The 10,888-nt window shown below is 43.0% G+C and overlaps 1 protein-coding gene across 1 annotated transcript in view; it reads left to right on the forward strand.

Annotated features, from left to right (window-relative positions):
- The window catches only part of HERC3 (HECT and RLD domain containing E3 ubiquitin protein ligase 3), a 140,199-nt gene extending 134,447 nt beyond the window's left edge, over nt 1-5,752 (forward strand). The window contains 3 exon segments of the mRNA XM_036852919.1: nt 1,532-1,715; nt 1,943-2,045; nt 4,013-5,752. Coding sequence (XP_036708814.1) covers nt 1,532-1,715; nt 1,943-2,045; nt 4,013-4,221 — 496 coding nt within the window. The 3' untranslated portion in view covers nt 4,222-5,752.
- The last annotated feature ends 5,136 nt before the right edge of the window (nt 5,753-10,888 follow it).

Below are 10,888 nucleotides of genomic sequence, written 5' to 3' on the forward strand. Positions count from 1 at the left end.
CTGTTATATTGTACTTAACATTCAAAAACTTGGTTTTTACTCAGCATTGTCCTTGAGATTCTATTCCTTTGGACAGAAATTCCATAAAGTGCTATGCCTTACGGTTTCCATCATATGACTTTACTGTCTCTTCTCTGTCCATTCTCATATTAATGGATATGTAGTTTTGTTTCTCGCAATCTTCTGTATTGCAAGAGAACGCTGCAGTGAACGCCCCTGTACTTGTCTTCTTGTGCACGCACGTGAGGAGTCCCTCTGGGGCACCAGCTGGTAGTAGAGTAGCTGGGTTCAAGGGTATTTACATTTTCAACTTTTCCAGATAATGGCAACTCCTTCTCCCAGATGTTTATGCCTCAGTGCACAGATTACATTCCCACTAGTCAGAGACAGAATATACATACAGACAATGGCCAGACCATATATCAAAAGGGAACTCTGACAGAGAAAGACAAATATCATAGGATATCACTTGTATTTGGAATCTAACCAAAAAAATGATGTAAATGAACTTATTTATAAAACAGAAATAGACTCACAGGCATAGAAAACAAACTTACGGTTACCAAAGGGGAGGGTGGGAGGGATACATTAGGAGTTTGGGATTAACATATACACACTACTATATATAAAACAGATTAACAACAAGGACCTACTGTATAGCACAGGGAACTATATTCTATTGATATATCTTGTAATAACCTATAATGGAAAAGAATCTGAAAAAGAATATATATATATCATATATATATCGTACATATATAACTGAATCACTTTGCTGTACACCTGAAACTAACACAACATTCAAAATTAACTACACTTAACTTTTTTTAAAAATGGGAAAAAAAAAAAATCACAAACCGCCAAAACAAAAACAAAAAACAAGAACTCTGACCTGTAACCTGCAGAAACCTGCCCAGAAAACCAACTCCTTATCTACAGTAAGCAGCCCAGGAAGCCAGCTTGCTTTGAGTCAGGCTTGCAGAAGCTATTGTCGTAATTAGCATTTGACTGATCCTTAGTGAGATGGAGCCATTGTATTAAGACAGTTCTTTCCAGAGGTGATTAAGGGATTTATAGTAAGGTGTTAGGAAATTACCTTTTAAAGGAGGGGAGGATACAAATGTCAGATGGGTTTTAGCTTTATTCATTTTTGAAGAGAAAGGACGTAGTCTAGAACCATTATCTTAGACTTTTAAGCAGAAAAAGTCTTATTTTTTTTTCTTAACTAAATTATGTAGGACCATAAGCAAGATGAAAACTGGAACACCTCAGGTAAAATAAAGTCCGTAGTATGGTTCCACCCACCTGGCCCCCTCCCCTTCCTTCTTGCCCCCCCTGCCCCCAGATGACCCGAGACCCCCTTGGTGGAATCCTAGGGCTGGGTGGGAACCTGCAAGATGCTGTAGGGTGCCTCCTGGTGAGGGCATTTGATGAGATTGTTCCTCTCTCTCAGCCTCAGTTAGAAGGGGAACGTGATAAATTCTACCAGACTTTGGGCTAAACGTATTCTACTTCTTTGGTCTCCCGGCAGGCAGGAATTTGTGGATGCTTATGTGAATTACGTCTTCCAAATCTCAGTGCATGAGTGGTACACAGCCTTCTCCAGCGGCTTCCTAAAGGTGTGCGGTGGCAAAGTGCTTGAGCTCTTCCAGCCTCCAGAGCTGAGGGCCATGATGGTGGGGAGCAGCAGCTACAGCTGGGAAGAGCTGGAGGAGGTAAGCCGGCAAGGTGCCGTCCGTCACCCCCGAGGGAGCGGCCCCGGCCGGGCACAGTGCCCGGAACCTGGTCGCTTTCTTAAGTATTTCCCCCGGTCAAGTAGGACTTGGAGGCCTCCTGCGTCTCAGTGGCTATTTCTTACTCTCCAGTGCAAATGGTGTCCAGACGTCCACTTGTCATACCCTTCTGGAAGATCATTTTGTTCTTTTTGTCTTTTTTTGGGCAGACTGCCATCTACAAGGGCGATTACTCAGCTACACATCCCACTGTGAAACTATTCTGGGAAACATTTCATGAGTTCCCATTGGAAAAGAAGAAGAAGTTTCTCTGTAAGTAATATCAGTATGGTGTTTGTCCCCATTTCAGTTTTGCATATGGTACAGAATGGTATACTCCGTGGTGAAGTTCAACTCTTTTAAATCGTAAAGGGTAAGTAAGGAAGTATGTTTACATTTTTTGTCTTAGTGATATCTGAGGCGCAGCAGAGGTCGTTAATCCTTATTTGTTGTGTAACGGGGTGGGTGGCATGAAAGGAAGAAAAGCATGTCACTGATTTTTAATTGCTCTAAAAATACTGTTTATTTTATATGAAGGTGATTCCTTTAAGTATTACATTGATGAAATCGAATTGTTTGGATTAACCTCCCTTTCTAGCCTTTTGAAAATATTAGTGTCTACTGCAGATGTAACTGGGGAGATGTGATTTATAATAGCTTTATTGAGATTCAATTCACACACACACATACTGTTACAATTCAGCCATTCAAAGTGTACCGTTCTGTGGTTTTTAGTATATTCAGAGTTGTGAAACTATCAATTAATTTTAGAACACGTTCACCACCCCGAGAAGAAACACTGTACCCATTAGCAATCTTTCCCCATTTCCTCCCAGCCTCCCACCCCTTACCAATCTGCTCTGTCTCTATGGATTCGCCTGTTCTGGACATTTCATATAAATGGAATCATACAATAAATGGTCCTTTGTGACTGGCTGGATGACATTTGAGAATGGTAGTACATTTGGAAAGGAGAATGGAGTCTAGTTTACATGAACAAATTACCCTTTTAAAAATAGTAGAAATCTTTGCGTCATTGTGTAATCAGTCATAAATTAGCCATTGAATAGCGTAACATTTTTATCAATATAAAATGAAAAAAAAAAGAGTTTGAAAGGCAGTCTCTTTTGCTTTTTAAGAATGCGCATATATTAGTATTAATGCAAGATTTACCCCCAGATTCTACTGCTCCCATGGAGTAAGGATGAGAGGAAGCGGAGCTCTTACAAAAGAATTCCTAAAAAGATCCCCACTTCCCCTCTGCCCAGTTACATGGGCCCTTGAGGAATAGCGGCATATGAGTCAAAATGACAGGATAAGATTTGCCAGTGGGTGTCGTGGAGCTGTGACGATCAAGAGGCGCTTGCCCTTGGTCCGGGGATTTCCTTAAAAGAAGATGCTTTTCTGTTCAGAGACCATTAGACTTACATAAATTTTTATTAACTTTACAGATTTGGCAAGAATGTTTATGTATCGTAGCCTCAGGTAGTGACGGGTTATTTGAAAGTGCTCCTTAACTAATGATTTCATTGTGTCGATAGTTAATTTTCCAGCAGTTCAACAAAGAAGGTTATCTAGTGCTGGAGAGCAGGAAAAGACAGCTGGGTTGGTCTTTTTTTCCCCTCCAAGTCACAAGTGTGTCGCAAGAGGGAAATGTCTCATATGATGTTAGTGTCAGATCTTCTGGTTTAAGAAAAATGGAGAGACAGGGAAAGGCAAGCAAACAGATTCCAAATGGAAGTTCACCAGCCAAGGGGGCACAATAAGCACAGACACTTGAGGGGAGAGAAGACCCTGAGGCCCCGTGGACTGTAGTCTTCTTCCTGGTTTCTGAGGTCAGCTCTTTTCCTAGGTCAGCAGTTCCCTTCCTCTTTGATTTTGTGAAAGCTCGTAACATTTATGAGGCCATACATTTCACTGAGGCCATTTTTTTTATTTGGGGGCATTTTTGAGCATCTTTCCATTGGATGGATGCTTTGTGTCAGTGTAGAATTAGGGTCTGAAATTAGCCAATGAAAAGTATAGACTTTTTATCCGTATAAAACCAAAACACGGTTTGAAAGGCAATCTCTTGCTTTATAAGTGAGCATTTATTAATACAACACATATTGGCACAAAAAAGTGGTTGTACTTCTCGCATGAGCCACAGGGTGTCACCCCGTCCCTTCTGTTCCCCCCTGGGCCGCAGAGAGCCGCTCCCCATTTACCTAGCTGGTGTTTCCCGTTCTCTTCGTCCGCAGTGTTCCTGACAGGCAGCGACCGCATCCCCATCTACGGCATGGCCAGCCTGCAGATCGTCATCCAGCCCACAGCCAGTGGGGAGGAGTACTTGCCCGTGGCCCACACCTGCTACAACCTTCTGGACCTCCCCAAGTACAGCAGCAAAGAGGTCCTGTGTGCACGGCTGACCCAGGCCCTTGACAACTACGAGGGGTTCAGTTTGGCCTGAGGCTCCCCAGCTTGCCCCAGATTCCCCTTCCTTCCTCCACGTCCACGTTGAGGCCCATACAGAAAATCATGGGGAGTGAGTTCTGGTTTTTTTAATTGTATAAGTGGGTTGGAACTTTTGAATCCTGAACCCGGTTGATGCATTTCTGGGGTGGTAAGCAGTGACCTTTTTGAAAAATCAGGGGTTAGGAATGGGGTGAAAAACTGGCCCTTGTCTGGGAAGCGATTTTGTCTCTAAACCCAGTTCCCCGTTGTTCTGTGCACTTGTGACTATGTTGTACTCTGCTGGATAAAAGGGCAGTGGATTTTTAAACTTGCATCCCCCAGGTGTCTCTCTCAGCCCTGATCTTTCCTCATGACGCTTCCTTGTCTTCCTAACTTCTCATTCCTCTGCAAGAATGATTTGACTGACCTGTCCTTTCTCACCTGCACATGCAGAACATCTCCTTTCTCTGCAGCCTTGGAAATGCTCCTGGCTTGTTGCCGTCCAACCCTAAGGGCTGAGAAGGAAAGGATTACTTCAGAAATTCCCAAGCCCAACAAGCTGAATCTGGGTCCGTGACTTTGGCGGAACTCTTGCGAATTTATGGGAGCCTTTCATAAACCTGCCTTGCCTAAGAAAACAGTTCTTGAGGGACTGGCCATCTCCCTGTGGCTCTGCCTATTCCCGGCCCTCCTCAAAGGGGTGCAGAGCCGCTTGGCTTCGCAGCTGAGCCGAATTCTGTCGGGTGGACCCGCCAAGCCCTTTTGACAACAAGATGAGGTAACAGGCCCTCCCCCTCTTGCATCATTTTGCTTTTGGAGCAGGTTGCATTAATTTTCTAGGGAGTATTTTCTCCCAGAAAAGTAGAACTAATAAATTTCTTATCCTTTTCCCTATCACTTTCTGCCTCTACCACTTCATCTCTCCTCCCCACCCTCCTACTTTTCTCTTCACTTCATGCCATTCTTTGTTACCTGACTGAACGTCCCTTCCTCTCCTCTCCTCCTAGTGGATGCATGCAGTCTATTTTAGTTTTCTATTTAAATTGCAAAATTTCTACTCAGATTTTTTTTTTTTTTCCTCTTCCCTAACTAACTGCTAAGACTTAAGGACATTCTTTATTATGGAACTTTTGTTTATTGCATTTGAAATGTGTGTTTACAGTGGGATTTCAGGAGGGATTGTGTTTGAAGCAAATACATGTATTTCAAAAATCATGACACACTCAACCTTCTTCATCCTGGGATAAGAAAATTCTACGTGAGCAAAGAATCCATGTCAGCCTAATTTTAAATTCCTAGTCACTAGAGAAAAGACTTATTTATATAAAATGAAGTATTTATGAACCGTGAGACAGCATCAAATCTCAATGAAGGATTGTAGATTTTTTGCTTTTTGTTTTTAAAACTTATTCCAATTGCTGAATTGGTAGTTTTTCAGTCTTTATAATACAAGATTAAAAAAAGATATACAGTTATATGAAACGTTTATTTTCTATGTGTGTGCATATAGTTCAATATTATGCAATAAATTTGCTGTTTTAACGTAACCAGAACTGTTTCTTCTTGTACTTGCAGAATGGGTAGCTTGCTTTTCAGTAGAAGAATTAAGTCATCTACCCGAGTAATCTAATAGAAGGTCAAATTTGCTTCCTGCCACAAGAGAGTAGAACCAACTGCTGGGAAAATGAAGAGGAAAACAGGGTAGCGGGGGGAGCATATGGCATTAAGGATGGATGGGATTTCTGAAGCTTATGATGGGTGAAAAGGCATTTCTCACGGAGGGGAAGGCCTGAGCAAGGGCTTGAACATGGGGGCATATTTAAGGAAGGGCCAGGAACAATTCGAAGGGAGCATCAGAGGAAACAGAATAATGGTAAATAAGACTGGGGAGAAAGACAGCAAGTTTGGGGCTGAGGAACCAGACTAAGCCTTGGGCCTTCAAAATGTTCAGAGCCTTGGGGTGGGGGAAGGAGGCAGTGATAGGAGTTGAGCCTGGTTTTAAGAAAATGCGGATGAGGGTACCTGTGGAGGAATGGAGTGGGAAGGACAGCAGCTGAGAGCAGTGGGGTGGCAGCAGTGGGGTGAGAAGAGCTATGCGCAGGAGAGATGGGAGGGGTGGAGGCGATGGGAGCCTTAGGGGAAAAGGAGAAATTAAAGGTGAATCTAAGACTTATTAATCTAATGGCTGATGCTAATTAGCCCACTTATACACAGCAAAAAAAATTTTCAATAAGTTTTAAAAAGAATTACCATGTACTGTTTTTACCAGACTTAATAATAGATGGTTTAAAAAGTGGTAAAGAGAACAGTAGCTTTCCATTAATAAGTAAGTTCCATTCAACAAACAAACACTTAAGAGCATACATAAGTGCTCAGTTTGGGGGACAAAAAAGCCTATTACCTTTAATTTTGAATGAAAATAGCCAAGTTATTTTAAATTTGGGGGGGGGGGGCTTCAGAATCCTCATCCATGAAATAAGGAGACTGGACCAGATAATTTCTAAGGTCACTGAGCTCTAAAATTACTGTACATAGAGATGCTCAATAAATTCTTCTAAATGTTTGTTGCATGAATGAAATTCTGTGCTGCTTTTCTAAAAACTATTTTTCTGGCATATTCTCTTTTTTCCTTTATCACTATTGCTTTAGAAGACTCTTTAGGTAGGCATTTCTAGATTTACCTACCCACCTACCTACCTACCTACCTTCCCTCACCTGCAAACAAACATTTGGAAGTTTCTTCACTGTTTTCAGAAATGTACCTATTTAATGAAAAAATAATCTCATTAAAATAAGGCAACTTTTGGTGGGTGGGATTTAATGAAAGTGTAACCAGGCAATTTAGCCAATTGTGATTAACTCCCGCTCCGTGTGAAAGCTTTTTGATGACTAAAAAGTTTCTCTATTAATAATCCTGGAGAGCCAGGGTTGGCAACTACAGCCTGTGAGCTAAAATGGGTTTTACATTTTTAAAAGGGTTGGGAAAAAAAGGATATGTGACAGCAATTATCTGGCCTACAAAGCCTAACAAACAAACATGTTAACATCTGGCCCTTTACGGAAAAAGACTTGCCCCAACCCTTGGAGACCAGACTTGCAGGAATCACAGTAACAGAGTCGATAACTTACTTAACTGAAGTCTCAGGAGGAACTCGGTCATAGCTGATGTTGAACTAGAGAGAACAAATTTCTGGGCCTTTCTGCCACGGGGGTAATACGAAAATCAAGCTTTGTCTAAGATTAACCCACAGAAATAGGCATCAAGGTTTTGTGATAATAACTAACTAACTACCAGGTATTGATTGTAGGCCAGACCCTGCACCAAGCATTATCTATGTGCTATTCAGTTTAATTGCTACCACTGCCCTCCTGGCTCGACCAGTTACTAGCTGTGTGGCCTTGGGAAGGTTTCTTAACCTCTGTGTAGCTCATTTTCTTCCTGTTTAAAATGGGAATAAACATAATGCCTTCCTCATGGAGTTGTAATGAGAATTAAATGAACTAATTAATGGAAAGCACATATAGAACAGTGCCTAGCACATAACAAGCTCTCAGTAACTATAATTTTCATTCTTATGCCAATTTTTCACATTAAGAAATGAATGTTTGTTTAGAGAAAATAACTTGTTCACTGTCACAGTGGTAGGACGTGAACTTGACCATTCCTCTATATTATTATGCTCAGCTGCTAGGGTGGGCAGCAAATTTGACCAGGGATGGATAGCTAGAGATGAGGTTGCCCAGAGCCCAAATAGAAAGAAACACTGTGCTGTGTGGCAGGTGACTTCCCTGACCACCCGTCTGCGAGTGGTCATTAGAGCAGTGAGCTTTGTTTTCCTGCCACTGTGCAGTTCAGTAAGGCAATTCTACGATCGTGAGACTAAAACACTGATCAGATGTGTGGTTTCTATGTCATCTGCTGTGGATCTCATTGGCGCTAGAGTCTGTGGGCATTTAGTCGTCAGCCTAGTACCTAGTACCTGTTAACTTCTCCCAGACCGTAGTTTGGAACTGATGGTCAAATAGTAGATTCCACGTTGGTGAACATGTGGAGGTGTGCTAGGTGAGTGGTGTGCCCGGAGAGGGCACTGAAGCTCCGTGCCCATTCCCACCTACCTTGCTCTATGTATCTCTTCCATCTGGCTGTTCCTGAGTTGCAGGACTGGAGGTGATGCCACCAAAGTGGCAGTGCAGGATACCCAGCCTCCATTCTTCCACAAAGACCAACATTTAGACATCTATCCATGAACAAAACCAGCTCTGGGAGAGCTCTGGAGTCCACTTACATAAAACCTGAGAATAACCATACAAAAAGGGGAAGACAGCTTCATTCTGCTTGCATCACCCCATCCCCGAAGCCAGCAGTGCTCAGCACCAAGAGGGAGTGCCCAGCTAGAAAGAGGACCCTTCACTAGGAAAGGGCGAGTGGGGTGAGTGACCAGCTTCCCCAGCCTTTCGGGGCACCTCATGAAGGTCCCCCTTCAGTTTCACCCCACTCACTCAGAGATTGGCAAAGCTGAGACACATAGAAATGTGGCTAGGGACAAGGAAGAAAAAGCAGGGGCTCCCAGAAGCAGGCACATAGCAGGAGCAGCTGTGGTTTCGAGACACCTGCTCCACAGACAAATCCAGCAGCTTTCACCACTGAAGAAACCAAGAGACAGCACAACCGCCATGGACCCCACAGGTGCTTGCATTCACTGCCATCAGCCACCTCAGTCCCTACCTATTTATTTTCTTCCCAGCCTGCCCCACTGTGGCCCCTGCTAGAGCCCAGGTACCACACAAGCAGCCAGCCCAGGCCCCTGTGTGAGTACGAGACACCAGCCTACATGCCCCATCGCCATGTGTGCACTTGGGGCTAGCCCCTCCAGCTGTGCACTCGCACACTGCCAGCCTGACACCCACCTGACACCGGCCTCCACTGTGGTGTGCACACCCAGGGGGAGACTGTGCAGCCACAGGAGAACATGCAGACAGCCAGGGACCCTTGCGGCCGCCAGCGTGCCCACAGTTGGCCCTGGCCCTTGCTGCCTGCCCTGGCACCCACCACTAGGTGTGTGTCTGCAACTGGCCCCTGCCACTACATAGGCATCTGCAGCTGATCCCTGCAGCGGAGTGTGTACACACCACTGGCCCCGGCCACCACACTGCCTGTCCTGCTCCTTGGACCAGGGGGCGCTGCTGAGGACCCCAAGCACCATTCAGTTGCTGACGCTGTGGACCCCAGCAGCCTGAGCCAAAGAGAGATCACCCCCCTCCCCCCCACCCACTGCTGCCGCACAGCCCCACGCTTGGTACCCTGCACCACTAGACCTGGGGTCACGGCATGTTGTAGTGTGCTCCACCAACCCTTGCAGGAGTGAAAGTCTTCACTTACCAAAGTCAGTCCACAATGTCTGGAAGAGGTGACTGCTACTTCAAATGCACAGACACCTGTGAAAGGCTATAGGGATCATGAAGAATCAGGGAAATAACGTCTCCACCAAAGGAATACAGGTAAACTTCCAGGAACTGGCCCTAAAGAAATGGAGATCCAGGAGATTGCCTGATAAAGAATTTAAAATAATTGTCTAAAGATGCTCAGAGAGCTACAAGAGAACAGAAAAACACTTTAATGGTATCTGGAAAATAGTACAAGAACAAATAAGATGTACATCAAAGAGACAGAAAATCTGAAAAAAAAATTTTGGAGCTGAAGAATACAATAATTGAATTGAAGAATTCAAGAGAGACCTTCAACATCAGACCTGAACGAGAAGAAGAATCAATGAGACAGATCAATTGAAAGCCAATCAGGAGCAAAAAGAAAAAAAGAATGAAAAGGACTGAAGAACACCTATAAGACTTAGGGGACACCATTAAGAGAAACACTGTACACATCATTGGAATTACAGAAGGAGAAGAGGTGGAGAAAGAGGTAGAAAGCTTATTTAAAGAAATAATGGCTGAGAATTTCTCTCTCAAACCTGGGAGAAATTTGGACTTCCAAGTTCATGAAACTAATAGGTTTATTTTCAATCTAAAATGATCTCCTCCAAGATACATAAAAAACAGTCTAAAATCAAAACCAGAGAATTTTAGAGCAGCAAGAGAAAACAAAATCTCGTACAAGGGAACCCCCATAAGGAAATCAGCAGATTTCCCAGTAAAGACCTTGCAGGCCAGGAGAGAATGGGATAATATATTCAAGTACTGAAAGAAAAAATACCTGCCAACCGAGAATACTTTACCCAGCAAAGTTGTCTTTCAGAAATGAAGGTGAGATAAAGACTCTCCCTAACAAACAAAAATTGAGGGGGTTCACCACCACTAGACCTTACTTATAAAAAAAAATGCTGATAGGAATTCTTCAAGCTGAAATGAAAGGATACCAGTTAGTAACATGAAAACATAAAAATATACAACATACTGATTAAGATAAGTATGTAGTCAGATTCAGAATACTCTAATACTGTAATATGGTAGTGTGTTAATTACTTAACTCCAGTATAAAGGTTAAAGCACAAAAGTATTAAAAAAAAAAGCTATAGCTACAATAATTTGTTAATACATAATATAAAATATAAATTGTGACATCAAAAACATAAAAGAGAGAAAGTAAAAGGGTAGAGGTTTTGTATGCAATCAACATTAAATTATCAGCCTAAAATAGACTATTATAAGTTGTTTTATGTAAGCCT

Source organism: Balaenoptera musculus, chromosome 5 (assembly GCF_009873245.2).
Source record: "Balaenoptera musculus isolate JJ_BM4_2016_0621 chromosome 5, mBalMus1.pri.v3, whole genome shotgun sequence".
NCBI classification, from domain to species: domain Eukaryota; kingdom Metazoa; phylum Chordata; class Mammalia; order Artiodactyla; family Balaenopteridae; genus Balaenoptera; species Balaenoptera musculus.